Source organism: Pteropus vampyrus, unplaced genomic scaffold (genome assembly GCF_000151845.1).
Source record: "Pteropus vampyrus isolate Shadow unplaced genomic scaffold, Pvam_2.0 Scaffold91, whole genome shotgun sequence".
In the NCBI taxonomy this organism is placed as follows: Eukaryota; Metazoa; Chordata; class Mammalia; order Chiroptera; family Pteropodidae; genus Pteropus; species Pteropus vampyrus.
In genome coordinates this window covers 118,945-136,265 of record NW_011888872.1, presented here as the reverse complement: position 1 = coordinate 136,265, position 17,321 = coordinate 118,945, and the positions used below count along the sequence as shown (strand labels likewise).

The following is a 17,321-nucleotide window of genomic DNA, read 5'->3' as shown; positions in this document are numbered from 1 at the left end:
TGCACACAGGCTTACTCAATTACAGACTCATCTGCTCTGAGCTCCAGATCTAGAACAACAGCACAAAAGATGCCAAAGACACATGGAGAAGAACTGAATTATCTGGCTTCAGGGTGAAGGCTAGAGGGGCAACTTTCTATCAGACAAAAGTGCTGGTATAATCCATTGTTTGTTGAGCCCTCCCCACTCCCTGCGTGAAGATGCAGGTGGCCAACATATCTGAGACCCCTTCACCTAACACCATTCCCCCAACCCTAGCAATTCCCTGACCCTACTCCACCCAACTTATGGGGCCACCCAAGCCACTTCCAGTAGCTTTTCCATACAAACAGACTGTCCTGGTTCATACTGCAGATCTTCCCCAAATTTCTCAAAGTTTCACAAACACCAAACAAGCAGTATGTTGCCTTGGCATATCTTATACCTCTTACTGAGCAAACCCCAAGCCAGCACTTGTGGCAACCAGCCTTACTTCTCAGCATAGCCTTCTCTCATGTACCTCCAAGCCTAGAACAAGGGGCAACCATCTGCAAATCACTTTGTAGCTCATGCCAAGTGGCCCCAGGCAGCAGCGGACCTTGGCCTATACCAGAGCCACTCACAAAAGGCCCCAGAACCCACACACCTGGTAGTCAGCTTCAGAATACACCAGAGCACCACCCAACCACCTTCACAAAAAACACACCCTAAGGAAAGAGTGGGCAGACACCAGAGCCTCGCTAAAAAGCAAATCCTGCTTCGTCGGGTCAGCCCCTGCACAACAGCTCTTCCACTGTACTCACGGCCAATCCTCACAATCAACCAGTCCTCACAACCAATCAGCCTGAGGGTCAATCCTTCCCACTGACATGCAAACAGCAACCAACACCACTCAACTACAACAGGAGGGCATACAAAATCCACATAAGGGACACGCCTGGAGCACTTGGCTCAGATGACCAAAGAGACACCACCACTTGGCCCCAAAGGACACCTACTACATAAAGCCACTCTGCTAAGAGCAGAAGACATAGCAGCTCTACCTAAAACATAGAAACAAATACAGGGAGGCAGTCAAAATAGGGAGACAAAGAAACATATTCTAAATGAAAGAGAACAAAGCTCCAGAAAAGGAACTCAACAAAAAGGAGACAAGCATGAGTCAAACAGATGCAGAATCAAAATACTGGTTATAATACTGGATGCTCAATGATCTGAGAGAGAACTTCAACAAAAAGATATGAAACATAAAAATAGAGACAGAAAACATAAAAAAGAAAGAGTAGAAATGAAGAATGCAATAACTGAAATGAAGAACAGAAGGAATCAACAGTAGATTTGATGAGGCAATGAATCGAATCAGCGATTTGGAAGATAAGGTAGCAGAAAACACTCAATCAGAACAGCAGAAGAAAAAAGAATCCAAAAAAATGAAGATAATTTAAGGGTCCTCTGGGACAACATCAAGTCTAACAACATTCACATCATAGGGATACCAGAAGGAGAAGAGAGCAAGGAATTGAAAACCTATTTAAAGAAACAATCATGGAAAACTTCACTAACCTGGCAAAGGAAATAGACATACTAGCCCAGGAAGCAGAGAGAATTCCAAACAAAATAAACCCAAAGAGGCCCACACCAAGACACACCATAATTAAAATGTCAAAGGTTAAAGACAAAGAGAGAATCTTAAAAGCAGCAAGAGAAAAGCAGTTAGTTACCTGTAAGTGAGCTACCATAAGACTATTGGCTGATTTCTCAACAGAAACTTTGCAGGCCAGAAGAGAGTGGCAGGAAATATTCAAAGTGATGAAAAGTAAGGACCTACTACCAAAGATTACTCTATCCATCAAAGATATCACTTAGAATTGAAAGGCAGATAAAGAGCTTCCCAGACATGAAAATGCTAAAAGAATTCATCACTACCAAACCAGTATTACAAGAAATGTTATAGGGATGACTTTAAGAAAAGAATTCAAAAATATTAATAAAATGGCAGTAACAGATCTAGCAACAATCAGTATAAATGTAAATGAATTAAAGGCTCCAATCAAAAAGACATAGGTGGCAGAATGGATAAGAAGACAAAACCTTCACATATGCTGCCTACAAGAGACTCACTTAAGATCAAAAGGCACAAAGGCCAAAAGTAAAGGGCTAGGAAAAGATATTTCATGAAAATGGAAACAAAACAAAAAAATTTGGGGTGGCAATACTAATACCAAACAAAATAGACTTTAAAACAAATTCTATAACAAGACACAAAGTAGGATCCCGTAATCTCAATTCTAGGTATTTATCTGAAGAAACCCAAAACACTACTTTGAAGAGATATATGCATCCATATGTTTATTGCAGCATTATTTACAACAGCCAAGATATAGAGGCAACCTGAATGTCCATCAGTGGATGAATGGGTAAAGAAAAGGTGGTACATATATACAAAAGAATATTACTCATCCATAAAAAAGAAAGAAATCTTGCCATCTGCAACAATATGAATGGACCTAGAGGGTACTGTGAAGTCAGAAAAAGACAAATGTCATGATTTCATTTGTATGTGGAATCTAGAGAACAAGATAAACAAACAAACATAACAGAAACAAGTTCACAAATACGGAGAGCATTTTGATAGTTGTCAGGTTGGGGAGATGGGTGAAGAAGAAAAGGAATTATGAAGTACAAGTTGGTAGTTACAAAATAGTCATGAGGATGTAAAGTATAACACAGAGAATACAGTTAGTAAGCAGTATCATAATAACTATATATGCTGTCGGATGGGCACTGATTTATCAGGGTGATCACTCTGTATAAGTTATATAAATTTCTAACCATTGTGTTGTATATCTAAAACTAATATACTATATGTCAACTATAATTTTGAAAATATATAAAATTTCTAATAAAGCCTTATATTTTCTAAAATACAGAACTATAATTTTTTATACATATTTTTATATTTCCTCTCCTAAACATCTCTTGATGGAATTGAAGATTTTATACTCATAATAGAGTATTCATAATAACTGCACTCCCTTGGAAAGAAAACTACTACATGAAAGTTATTTGGCAAAAACATTTAAGTATCATAACATTAACTGTTGATTTGTTTTAACGATGTTATATAAATTATTCCTGTTTCAATGAAAGTAATACGCTTTACTTACTACAGAATCTTACCTTGACTGAGATGTTCATGGTAAATAGATGCTAAGTTGGGAAGATGTTGTTGGAGATGAGATGTTAGCTCTGCATGTGAATTAATCTGAACTAGCTCCTCTTCACACCCAGATTCTTCACCATCAAAATCAGCCATATTTTTTTCTGATTTTGCACTGACCTGGGAGCTACTGCAGCTGACATCATCTGCACTTAGCATATCATCAACCATATGCCTGTAACATAGAAAAGAACACAAAGTCACTAATTACACTTTGTGAATAACAAAAAATATCTCTTAAAACATTTGGCACAAGTTATAACACACTCAAGAATAAAGCTACATTTATTTTTAACAATTAAGAATGTTGACAGCTTTACAAAAAATAAAAAGCCCATAATGTCAGAACTATATTAATTTTACAATATACCCACGTTATCTGTTCCATCAACACACTTCACTGAAACAACTTCAAAAGATGATCAAAGATAAACTTACTGTTACATAATTATTTTATGAACTCAAATCACAATGTGAACCTTAAAATTTGTTTACATTTATTCATACAAGTGCAGAATCAAATGAGATCACTACCAGGAAAACATTTCAATTTAAGTCTGCATTCTAATATGGTTAATATTAATTCAGGGACTTTTAACTTGATAAACACCTATTTAGCACTCACTTCTAAAACATACAATACTGGATGCTCTAAGGAGGTAAAGACAAAAGAATAAAAAATAACATGAAAAAGAAAAGTTTAGGATTCACTTAAAGAGACTCATAAATAGTATCATATGCAAAGAATATGGAAAACGCTAACATAAAAAAAATCAAATCATTAGGTCAGTGGGGTAGGAGATTGTTGTGGGTTAGAAAACTGAAAGAGATATGCAATGTGACAAACTGAATATATTTCTCAGTTTTATGAACTAATTGCTTTGTCTTCAGTATGAGTTACTCTGGGGAAAACTCTGAATGTGCATATCTGTAATGTCAGACCATAAACTGGTGGTTCTCAATCAGAAGTGATTTTGGCCTATGGGAGGGACATCTTGGCAATGTCTAGAGCCATTTTTGGTTATCAAAACTTGAGAGATGCTGCTGGCATCTAAGGGAAGAGGCTAGGGATGCTGCCCTACAACACACAGGGCAGCATTCACATTGCTGCTAATGCAAAACAAGGAATTATCTGGCCCAAATGTCAATATTGCCAAGGCTGAGAAAAATTACCTTAAACTCACATGGATTAGTGACAAGAACAAGGCAAAGGAAATATAGTAGTAATATATGTGAATATGTAGTTCTCCAAAACAACCATACTGAATTCTGAAAGGCCTGGCAAATTGTCAAGTCTAAGAAAACTCATCCCGATAAAACATATACTCATATTTCATCGTCGACTCAAATATTACTACTTGTAATGACAGTTATAATAAATAGCAGCTAAAATTTATTAAGCTCTAATGTGCCAATCATATTAGCTTATGAAATGCTAACAATAAACCAAGATGAGTACTATTATTCTTATTTATAGATGAGAAAATAATGAGAAGAAAAATTAAGCACTTTGCCCAATATTGTAACACTAGTGACAGAATCACTTACTGTTAAATAATCAAAAAGTTTTATCCTTACTAATACCCTAAAATTAGAATGTGTGTAAAACTTCCCTTCTCATGACCATACTTTAATGGAAGTTTCCACTAGCAATCTTATACCTGCTATTAAGCAATTATTACAAGGAGTTAAAGACCTAGATCTGTGCTGTCCAATGATAGCCACTAGCCACATGTAGCCACTGCACACGTAAAAAGTGGCTGGTCTAAACTGAGATGTGGTATAAGTATAAAATATGCATGAAATAGTGAAGACTTCGTACAAAAAAAATCTTAGTAATTTTTAGACTGATTACATGTGAAGACATTTTAGATACTGCTGCTTTAAATAACATTTATAATTAAAATTAATCTGTTTCATTTTGCTTTTTAAAATGTGCTCACTAGAAAATTAAAAGTTACATATATGTGGCATGCATTTGTAGGTTACACTATATTCTTATTTGATAGCAATGATGTAGACTATAATGCAATTGAATAAACATAGGCTATAATTATTTCCCTAAAGGAAATATAAACTGTTTATTTTTAAGCAGACTTACCCATCATGGTGGTGATGATGGTGGTGGTGGTGATGGTGATGCTGTGGACCAATGAACTGCCGACAATTAAATAGTTCATTCCCAATAGTCTCACCAAGAAAGTCACCAGTGCGTGTAATACAAGATTCCTGAGATGCTTGTGCTATATGAGCAGCATTCATTTCCCCTGAAATATCATGTTCTGGGTCTTCCGAGTGTGAACAGGTATCTAGCATTCGTATTCGATTATCTACCGATGGCATTGACTCGGTGTTGAAAACCAGGTCCTTTCCTGTTCCATTACTTGTCCCACTTCTTTCTGATGGGCCTTGGGAATCCCCTAAGCAAATGCCTGTTTGACTATCTAACTTTCTGTTCCGAAGATCAGTACCACAACTGCTTTTAGGAGAATTATGACCATGATCATCATCTTCATCTTCTTCTTTAAGGGCTTCAATATCTGCAATGTCTTCTGACTGTACCTCACTGCCAGGGCTCCCAGCTGATTGGCTTGCATGGCTAGAATTCACCTCATTGCTAGATCCATCACTATGTCCACTACTGCTACCAGGACCACTGCTTCCATCTTCACCACTGTTGGCAGTTTCATCAGAACTTCCCTGCATGGATTCCTGTATTTAGAAACAAATAGATTTAAATAAATATTTAAACTAGTAAGAAAGAGTAACTGACATTGATGCACTGTACTTTTTAAAAGGCTGCCAGTGTTGACATATTTCTTTGAACAATACAAAATAGAATTAAAAACTCAAAGGAAAGTAAATGACCTCAATAAATTACTTAAAGAGAGATTAGTTCTCAACATAGATCACGTTTATATTCCCAGTTCTAAGGATAAACATGATGGAAACCCAAAAATCACTTTAGGGGTATGGGGAAAGGGTTGTTTTCATACCTCTGTGTCTGAAAGTCGCTGTTGCACATGTTTGGTTCTATTAATAAGTTGCTCATCCATTTCAATATCACTGCCTCCACTTTGATGAGTATCACTGTTATCACTGCTTTGAGGACTAGCTGCTGGTGACCCTATATTAAATAAATTTTTTGTTTTAACTTCTAATTTGTACTAACATGAATCTACCAGAATGACATAGTCCTCTGATTCTTTGATTAACCAAAGCTTTATACTAAGTAGCCAAAACACAATCTGCAATTAACACTTACCAATTATTTCTAAAGAGGATATACATGTTTTCAATTAAGTCAAAATATTAATGGTTTAAACATATCCAACTTTATGACTCTAATACAAATATATAAAATCAATGAACTCTACATGATCATCAATACAAAAGTATGAGTCATCTTGCCATGCATTTCTAAGACTCAACTTACAAGGTGATGGAGCTGCTCTTCTGAGCTCTTCTTCCTCTGAAGGAAAAGGAAAAAACAGGAGGGAAATATTCTAAATGACTGAGCTTCTTTGGGACAGTATATCAGTTGTTCTTATTACATAATCAACAAGATACAGGTAGGGAAATCTGCAATAAGTCCCCACCATCTGCAGTAGTAGTTGTGGGTGCCTGCACAAAAAGGCCTAAGAAAAGTGTATTATACGACGTCAGAAGACAAAAACTGGGGTGAAATGATAAAGTTTTAGAAAGTCCTGGAAAACTATATACATGTAAAAGCAAATATAAAACACCTGAAATGATAGCCAAAAAGCTGAGCTAATCCCAATTTATTAATCCTTTCACAAACACTATAGCACACATCTCAAACTTATTTTGAAATTGAGGTTGAACTGAAACTACTTAGCAGAAACCACTTCAAATCTGAGTTATAAACTTTGGGCAACATACTTTAAAAAATACATTACATTTTACTAACCTTTCTTATTTCCAATGGGAAGATTAGTATTTAATAAAGATGCGAAAGAACTCTGTTTAGACAGCTGTGCCTTAGCTGCTAGTGCATTATTCCATAATGCTTTAATTAACATCGATGCCAAGTACAATGTCTTAAAAAAAAAAGAGAGGTTGAAATTAGAGGTTTTAGGCAACACCTAGCAGTTAAATTAACTGAATCACATAAAAATTTTCACATTACAAAAAATAGTAACTACCATTACCTGCTCAGTATGAACACTTGGCTCAAGAGCTGAGACCAGATTAAGGAGATGTCTAAGTGGTACTGGATCCAAATTCTTGATGAGTGAAGGAAATAAGTCATGTATATACCGACTACAATGTTTCAACTACAAAACAAAGGTAGAAACAACAGCAAAAATAATTACACTACGTAAATTAAATAACGAATATCAAAGTTATATAGTTTCATTTTTTAAGTTACATAATTTTAAAAGCCAAGGTGGCTGGTACATTAATATTTAATATGTTGGTAAAGTGCTAATTACCAAGTATCATAAATAGCAGTAAATAAAATTGTGAAAATAAAATTCCTCTTAAGCAGAACTTTATATTACCCAAACAAACCACAAGATTAATTTTCTAACCATAAGAATAAAGTCCGTAATAAATACAGTTTCTGGAATCTAAGTACAAAGAAGATTCCCATTCAATTTATGTACATATCATGAAAATAAAAACAAATTAAGTAATAAATTAAAACATAAGCAATTATGATTAAAATAACAAGTTACAGTCAGAGAAACCAAGTTAAATATTTTAAATGTATTATATTTCTCATAGTAAATGGTTACAAAGTATTTATATAACACGTCCATTTTTCTAGAGTACACAACAGAAACTTCCTTATAATAAAGGTCTAAATAATAATAAACCAGAAATAGAGAATCTCTGTTGTTATACTAAACAAAATTATGTAAATATGAGAAAAAGTATATTTACAAAGATATGACTACTAAATATTACAGTCATGTAAAATAAATGTTTTATAGCCATAAAGCTACTAAATCAAGATAGTGCAACAAGTATTAATGAGTCAGTAATTCTCAATTTGAGGGCTCCAAAGGTAAAAAGCTGAGATATCCTACTTATCTTCGATATATAGAAAGTCTATAAGAAATGTAGAGTTTTCTATTCTAAAACTCTGAGTTTTATATTTTCAGGCATAAATCATATGAACTCTCTTCTACTGCTTCCCCTATCAAGGTAAATATACAGAATTTAATTTTGAAAAAGAAGGTGAAATAAAGGTAATAACATTGAAGGAATTCATCTATGTTGGGGCAACTTCTTACAAACTACATTATTTATTCAACACTATTTAATTCAACATCACTAATTCCCACTAAAAAAACAAATGCAGCACTTTAAGACCAAAAACATCATTTGATTTTAAGAAGAAAATCATCAATTATAAGTATACCGCTTATGTAGGTCTTATCTAAGAAAGTTAATTTTAATAAAGTATTAATTAACATCATAATTAGACTATATAGCCTACTGCCATGTCACCCTGAACAAGCCCGATCCCGTCTGATCACGGAAACTAAGCAGAGTCGAGCCTGGTTAGTACTTGGTTGGGAGACCACCTAGGAAGACCAGGTGCTGTAAGTGTAAAAAAATAAAAAATAAAATAAAATAAAAATAAGGGGGGATTGCAAGGTGACAAAGTCCTCGCAATCTGTGAGGTCAACCAAGGGTCGCCTCGCCTAAAAAAATAATAATAATAATTAGACTATACAGTTTATACTTGCTTTTTGCCAACAAGTAACTATTAGATTATACTTCTCCTAATTAAAATGTGATCAAAACATACTTTATGATAAATATCTGGCTTGCTGCCAATTTAATCATTAATAAAATGAGATTTCCGTAATAGACTTAATTTTCATAATCAAATACCATATTGGTTATCTTTAAGTAACAAGACCTTTGAAAGATAATTATATAATCCCATCACTGAGGCAAAACACCATATGAGGCTCTTTTATTAGAGGTGTATATTATGAAAGCAAATTCAAGAAGTACAGAAAAAAATATTATGATTGCATGGCTTGAGTTCCTGGTAAAGATGACAATGTGAAGCTGGTTCACAGACCCTTCTTCACAGATTATCAAAAAGAGAAGAAAAGAATGTCCAGGGAAATGGCAGAGCAGGGAGTGCCAGGAATCCATCTGTATACCTAGATAGCAATTGTTATGGCAGAAACTGATGTAACTATTCTGAAACTCTAGCATGAATGTGTACTCTTGTACTTCCAAGGGAAAGCTTAGCTGGTAAATTGCAGTTACTATTAGTCAATTTCAATCTTCAGTGTGATAGCAGTTACCCAATTTTCTACTCTTTGACTTTGCGGCAGGTAGGCAGCTGTGGGAACAGTAATATGTGATTCTGACGCAGCTTGCTAGTCAGGGTGAGCAATAATGATAATGTCCTCCAAAAAACAAATTTCTATGTTCTGACTGCAGATTGCTACACCTGGCTGGTAAGGTGCAGGCACAGAGGCTGGCTACCGTGTTGCAACTCATATCAGCTAGAGTGACTACCAAGATATTTAAAAGAGTCATACAAAGTTTTACTGGACATTCAATAACAACTGTTTATGTAAGGGAATTCTGAAAGGCACTGCACACTCCAAAGGAAAGATAATGGCTCAGAAAAGACCTGAAAAGAGCATAAGTTTTCACACTAGGCTGATCACTAGCACAGAAATACCCTACAAAAATCAAAAAAAGAAGGGGGACAAGTTCATTTCCAGAGTTACCACATTAAAAATTTTGTATGTCCAGTATTCAAAAACAACAAAAAAACCCACCAAACAAACCCCACAAAATATAAAAAGAAACATTAACGAATGGCCCATTCAAATGAATAAATCAACAGAAATGTACCCAAAGATGCTCACCTATTGGAATTACTAGACAAAAGATCTTAAAACGGCTACCTTAATGATGTTCAAAAACCGAAAGGACAAGGACAGAAAAACAATGCCTGAACAAAATGAGAATATCATTAAAAACAGAAACTTTAAAAAGGAGCCATAATGAAATTAGAAAGCTAAAAAGGAAAATAACTACTATGAAAGACACTAGTGCAGTTCAAAAGCAGATATGAGGAAGCAGAATAAGCAAACTTGAAAATAGGACAACTGAAATTATTGATTGTAAGGAACAGAAAGAAAAAAGGAGAAAACTGAAGAGAGTCTAAGGGACCTGTGTGACACCACCAATCCTACTAATGTCCTCACTGTGGGAATCCCAGAAAAAGAGAAAAGTACACAAAGTATATTTGAAAAGGTGGCTGAAAACTCCCCAATATGATGATGAAAGACAGGAATCTACAAAGCCAAGAAATTCCACAAATTCCAAGTAGGATCAACTCGGAGATCTACACCCAGACATTATAATTAAACTGCCAAAATCCAAAAACCATAAAATAATCCTCAAAGCAGCAAGAAATAAGCAACTTATCATATAACGTATACTCAGAAGCAACATATACTCAGTAAGACTATCAGCCAATTTCTAATCAGAAATCTTGGAAGACAGAAATGGGTTGATATATTCGATCGGTGAAAAAATATTTCAACCAAGAATTCTATGATTGGCAAAAATGTCATTAAAAAAATGAGGGTGCAATTATTATATCCCCAGATAAACAGAAACTGAAGTTCATTACAACTAGACCTTCCCTGCAAAAAATGCTGAAGGAAGTCCTTCAGAATGAAATAAAAGGAAGCTAGACCACAATGAAGAAATTAAGATCTCTAATAAAGGTAAATACATAAACAATTTAAAGGTAGTATTATTGGAATTTTTTTTATTTCCTATATGAGTTAAAAGACAAATGGTAAAAAAGTTATTATTAATCTATATAATTGGGCACACAATGTATAAAGTTGCAATTTGTGATTTTAATAACAAAAATAAAGAGGATGAAGCTGTATAGAAGCAGAGTTTTTGTATGGTATTTAAGCTGGCATAAATTCAAATTAGATCATTAGAACTTTGAGATGTTAAATTCCTATGTTAAACACAAAATATATACAGAATATAGACAAAAGGAAATAAGGGAAATAAAAATTTTCACTACAAAAAAAATTAACTAAACAAAAAGGCAGTAACAGATGAAATGATGGATAAAAACACTAAGAAATGTTGAAAACAAATTCTTCTTTGAGTTATTACTTTAAATATAAATGGTTTGACCTCTCCAATCAAAAGATAGAGATAAGCAGAATGAATTTTTAAAAAAACATGATACAACTATATGCTGTCTACAAGAGACTCACATTATATCCAAAGACACAAATATGTTAAAAGTAAAAGGATGTTAAAAGATATTCCATGCAAACAATAATAAGTAAAAGAGAGACGGATTGACTATATTAAAATGAAATGAGAGAGACTTTAAATTTTTAAGAGATTACTAGAAAAATCAGAATTATCACATGCAACAACAATCTCTGAATCCGAGGTATATATTGAAAAGAATTAAAAGTGGGATTTCAAAGAGAGATGTACTTGCACAGCCATGTTCATTATAGCATTATTCACAATAGCCGAGAGGTGGAAGCAGTGCAAATGTTCAACAACAAATGAATGTATAAATATAATGTGGCATACATACAATGAAAAATAACTCAGCCTTAAAAGAAAGGAAATCCTGTCACATACTACAACATGGCTATAACATGGGTGAAACTTGAAGACATTAGGTTGAGTCAAGCCAGTCACAAAAGGACAAATACTATATGATTCCAATAACATGAAATATGTAGTCAAAATGATGTTGCTAGAATGCATACCAAGAACTGTGAGAAAAGAGAATTGTGGAGTTGTTCAATTTGTATACACTTTCAGTTTTGGAAAATGATAAGTTCTAGAGATATGTTACACAACAATATGAACATAGCTAAAAAATATTAGAACTTACAAAGGGTTCGGCAGGTAAATTTTATGTTTTTTTAACCACAAAGTTTTTTTTAAAAAAGGTTAAGAGACAAAGAGTGACATCATTTGTTAATAAAAGATTCAATACAATAAGATATAATTATAAACAATTTTTAAAAAATGGACAGAAATGAAGAAATAAAAAGTTCTACAATAGTTGTAAATATCAATATCATACTTTCAATAATAGAACGATTAGACAGAAGAAAAGTAAGGAAACAGAAAACTTGTACAGCACAATAGACCTAACAGACATATAAAGAACAGTCCACACAACATCACCAGAAAACACATTCTGCTCAACTACACATGGAACATTCTCCAGGACAAACCATATGTTAGGCCATAAAACAAGTCACAATAGATTTCAGAAGATAGATAGCATACAAAGCATTTTCACTAATGACAACAGAAATTAGAAATCAATACTACAAGAAATACTGAAAATTTCAAATATGTGGAAATTGAACAAACCATTCGTAATGGTTCAAAGGAGAAATCACAAAAGAAATTAGAAAATATTTAGAGAAGAATGAAACAAAAAACACAACAAAAACATATGGGATCCAGAAAAAGCAATACACAGATGGAAATTTATTAAATGTACATTTAAAAAGATCTCAAATCAACAATCTAACTTTACAACTTAAGGAACTCAAAAATGGAGAATAAACCCAAAATTAGAACAGAAATAGTAAAGATTAAAACACGTAAATAAAATACAGATTAGAAAAATATAATTGAGAAAATTAATGAAATCAATAGTTGGTTCTTCTAAAAGAGTAACAAAATAAACTGTTAGCTAGACTAAGGAAACAAGAGAGGATGTAAATAGCTAAAATCAGAAAGAGAAGTGGAATATTACTACCAAACTTAAACATTTAAAAAAATTGTAAGATTGCTGGATCCAGGGTATCCCAATGTCCTGGCTGCTGGGATAATGGGAGGCTCTCAGACAACAATGGCAGTGGTAATCTGCCAAGCAGTATGAAAATACATATTATTTCAACAATTAATAGAAATGTATGAGTGCAGGGCATATTTCATTTTTTTAATTTAGATACAATTGACATATAACATTATATTAGTTTTGGGTGTACCACATATTGGTTTGATATTTGTATAGGCTGTGAAATGATCACCCAATAAATCTTGTTAACATCCATCATCAAAAAATATATATATGAGAATGCTATGAACAACTGCACACCAAAAATTAGATAACCTAGGAGATATGGACATATCCCTTGCAAATAACCTTAACCGACTCAAGAAGAAATAGAAAATGTTAATAGACCTATTAACAAGAGAGTACATCATTAAAAGAAAAAAAAAACCTTCTAGCAAAGTACTAAAATACACAGCTTAACAAGTGAATTTTACCAAAGATTTAAAGAAAAATTAATACCAATCCTTCTCAAACCCTCCCCCCAAAAATTGAAGAGGAAATATTTTTTCTAATTCAATCTATGAGGGTAGCACTATCTTGATATCAAAGCCTTCATAAAAATAGAAAATTACAGAATATCTCTTATAAATGATACAAAAGACCTCCACAAAATATTAGCAAAACAAACCCAACACCATACTAAAAAGACTATTCACTATGACCAAGTGAGATTTATCTCAGGAATACATCATGGAGAGAAAAGCCACATGATCACCTCAACGCAGAAAAGGCAAAATCTAACACTCTGTCACAATAAAAACTTTTAGTAAACTAAGAATAAGGAGGAAATTCCTTAGCATGATAAAAGGTATTTATGAAAACCCCACAGCTAACAACATACTCTACAGTCAATGACTGAAAGATTTTCCACTAGGATGAGAAAAAAGACAAAAATGCTCACATTCACAATCATTACGCAACACTACTAAAATTCTAGCCAGAGCTATTAGATCAAACACATATAAAGTCATATCTTTTGTACCTCTTTTCATTTATTCTTATGTTCCCAAGCAGAAAGCCGAGTGAAATTAAGGAGAAAAGTACAAATCATTATGCCTCCATCAGTACTATAGAAAATGTTGCCAGGCAGAAATCCAAGAATATCTAGACCACTTACATAGTCATCTTTATTAAATATGAATGGATACCAAAGGCATATAAAGAGACCAAACAACATAAAAGAATACAGTACAGACAGGGGTTTCAATATATATTACCAGGGTAATAATCGCTCATGGTAACAGTTCCTAAAAAGAAAAGAAGGAACAGGATTGAAATCATAAAGTGTAATATAGAGGAGGGTACTGCAGTGGCCAGATTAGAACTCAAGTACAGTCATAACGTCACATGTTAACAGTGTGCAATGTCTCATTAAGCAGTAATCTATATGTGTGTGCAAGTACACATGCAGAAGCAAATAACCACTACAATATATATTAGTTTTTCGGAAATTAGTCATTAATAAGCCCCCTCTTTGAGAATCTCGGGAAAATTATGGATCATTTCTCTTCAAAATGTGCATAATGAACATCTGAATCAGATTATATTTAAGTTCCTTTAAAATCCTAGGGAATTGAACTTCTGTCATTAAGATATGAAAATCTATCCTAAAAGAAGCTATTGTCCATTTTAAGATAAACTTATTAACCCAGTAAGTTACATAAATTTGTGTAAAGTTCTCTGAATTTGGAAAGTAACCATAAATTCCAACGGAGTGAAAAGATTCTGAAATTTTGTTGTCCTATTACTGAAAGACTACAGTGAAAGGGTGCAGAGATGTAGAGAGGTAATCCAATCAAATCAGAAAAGTAGCTTTAAAATGGTAGAGAAAGTTATTTAAATGTCAAAATGTTTACTGTAACTTTATATACTAGTTTTTAGATTTAATGAAAAACAAATATAAACATAAAAATTTCAAACAATAAAAATTTCAGACAATAAAAAGGAAGTCTCCCACCTATCCTAGAGGCCACTTCTCCCAAAGCAAACCTGTTAAAATTTCTTGTGTATTTTTCCAAAATAGTTCCAGGCATTTGCAAATACAAAAAGTACATGTATGTATGTGCACCCTCTTTTTTAAATTGTTTTAACACATTTAAAACAATTAAGTGGGAGAATACATTGTGTACTTGCTGTTTTCTCTTAATAAAAGATCTGTTATCTACGCAATGTTTAATAGAAATATTTTTGGAGACTGTTCCACATGAACACAGCCAGGAATTTCAGTCCTTCTCATGGCCACAAAGCATACTATTATATGGATTTCCCAAAACTTACTTAACTAGTCCTACATTCCTGATCTGCTAGTATAGTCAATGCTATAGCAAACATTTTCATGTACATATATTTGTAAGATAAATTACCAGAAACAGAATTGCTATATTGTTCCCCAAAAGTTATACCACATTTCAGTCAATAAGGTATATTACTAAACATAATATTAACCAATATGTGAAAATGTATTGTTATTTGAACCTACATTTAATTATAAACGATAAGCATTTTTCAAATACTTATAAACTATCTGCAATTCTCTTGCTATGTTTCCCATTTGTCACTTTTGTCTATCCACCTTTGTCTATTTTCTCCTCAGATTCCATTATAAGAGCTGTGATACAAACAATGAAAAGAGTAATAGCCAATCCATAACTACTAACTGAATCGCGTGTATCTGTCTCAGATGAGCAAAGTGATTTCAAAAACTTATTCCAGGCTGCAGCTGAATCGCTGCTTTGGCCATACGCAGACTTTTTGTCCACTGCATCCACTCTTCTCATCCCATCACCCACTACCCACCTGCCAACAGGATGGCCTACAAGCAGATCTACTACTCAGATCAAGTACCTCCTTGAGCACTATGAGTACTGAGATATCATGTTACCCAGAGTACTTTTCAAACAAGTACCTCAAACCCATCTGATGTTTGAAGAGGAGTGGAAGAAATTTATTGTCCAAGAGTCTAGGATGGGTTCATTACATTATTTATGAGCCAGAACCACATATTCTTCTCTTTAGATAACATCTTCCAAAAGATCAACAAAAATGAAGTATATCTGGGGATCATCAATTAATCTTTTCCAAATTTAATGTATGTGTATCTAAGGTAAGGAGTCAGTGACTACTTAAAAAATGTACAAATCTTTCATCCATATCTACACGAGTTGTATTCTTTACAGCAACAGAGCTCAGTTAAATGCAACTGCAAGTAGGTTTAAGATAAAATTTCTTCTAGTCAGTTTTTCTCTTCATATAAGTGTCTATTTGACTCTGCCTGTTACTTCTGTTAAATAAAGTTTGTGGCAGCTGCAGAAAGGGGGCTGCTTAGTGGTGGGTGCATATGATGGCCTTCCCAAATGAGGGGTGCTCAGAGAGAAAACAATACCAATCTCAAAATAAACCAGGTAACACATGCTGTAAAAAAATAAATAAATAATAAAATAAAGTTTGTATGTTGTGTTTAAAAAAGAAACTTATTTCAGAGGGAAGGGAAAAAAAAAGACTCAGGTGAGACTGCATGAAATCAACCAAATTGGACACTTTAAAAGCAGTTATAGTAGATGCTTGAATTAAAAGAACTCAAAATGTAAAATCTCCTGATCTTCTAAATCTATGATAGATTCAAAAGTAAAGCAATAACCATAGAAACACCCAAATTAAAATAACCCGTAAAATATATTTATTTTATCTTGTTAAATAATCTTCTAAAGATGTTTTAAGTTATTGCAAGTAGTACCACAGTTTTGCAAGGATAAAATGCTAAAATTTCTAACAGACTACATTATCAATTTGATGAATTTCAGTTTCAATAAAGAATAATGCCTCCCCATTTCTAGATATTTATTCTATATTACTTAAAATATTCTGGTCTTGCTGTGAACAAAATAAAAATTTTATATCTACTCAAAAGAATAACATGTTCAGACGTTCTGAAAGAAAATTTCCCTTTATTCTGAAATATGAACTGTTTAACTTGTTAAAATGTAGTGATATAATACCATATTAAAAAATGAAAGTCAAAAACTGTATTGAAAAATTATAACCAATCTAAGAATTAAGTAACAAGGCACATAATCAAAAACTTGAAAATGCTAATATATTTTAAAAAGCTTATGTATATATGTAGTGATCATTAAATATAATCAAAGAAACAAATATAATGGACAAAAGTATAATGGGGAAATTGCTATTATAATAGCGAAATTAAATAAAATTAAAATTCCTAAAAATAAACAACATGAAATAAAATCTATA

At 33.2% G+C, this 17,321-nt stretch overlaps 1 protein-coding gene and 2 pseudogenes across 8 annotated transcripts in view; 2 read left to right on the top strand and 1 right to left on the bottom strand.

Moving 5' to 3' along the window:
• USP34 (ubiquitin specific peptidase 34) overlaps nt 1-17,321 on the bottom strand; it is a 214,788-nt gene that overhangs the window by 118,231 nt on the left and 79,236 nt on the right. For 6 of the 8 annotated variants that reach the window (XM_023532842.1, XM_023532838.1, XM_023532844.1 and 3 more), the window contains 6 exons: nt 7,372-7,497; nt 7,131-7,260; nt 6,636-6,671; nt 6,196-6,326; nt 5,301-5,911; nt 3,160-3,374 (listed from right to left, as the gene is read on the bottom strand). In XM_023532842.1, coding sequence (XP_023388610.1) covers nt 3,160-3,374; nt 5,301-5,911; nt 6,196-6,326; nt 6,636-6,671; nt 7,131-7,260; nt 7,372-7,497 — 1,249 coding nt within the window. The remainder of the gene's footprint in view (nt 1-3,159; nt 3,375-5,300; nt 5,912-6,195; nt 6,327-6,635; nt 6,672-7,130; nt 7,261-7,371; nt 7,498-17,321) is intronic. The other 2 variants (XM_023532839.1, XM_023532840.1) reach the window with 1 other exon arrangement.
• LOC111742340 lies at nt 8,664-8,782 on the top strand (annotated as a pseudogene).
• On the top strand, nt 13,661-16,116 carry LOC105294636 (annotated as a pseudogene).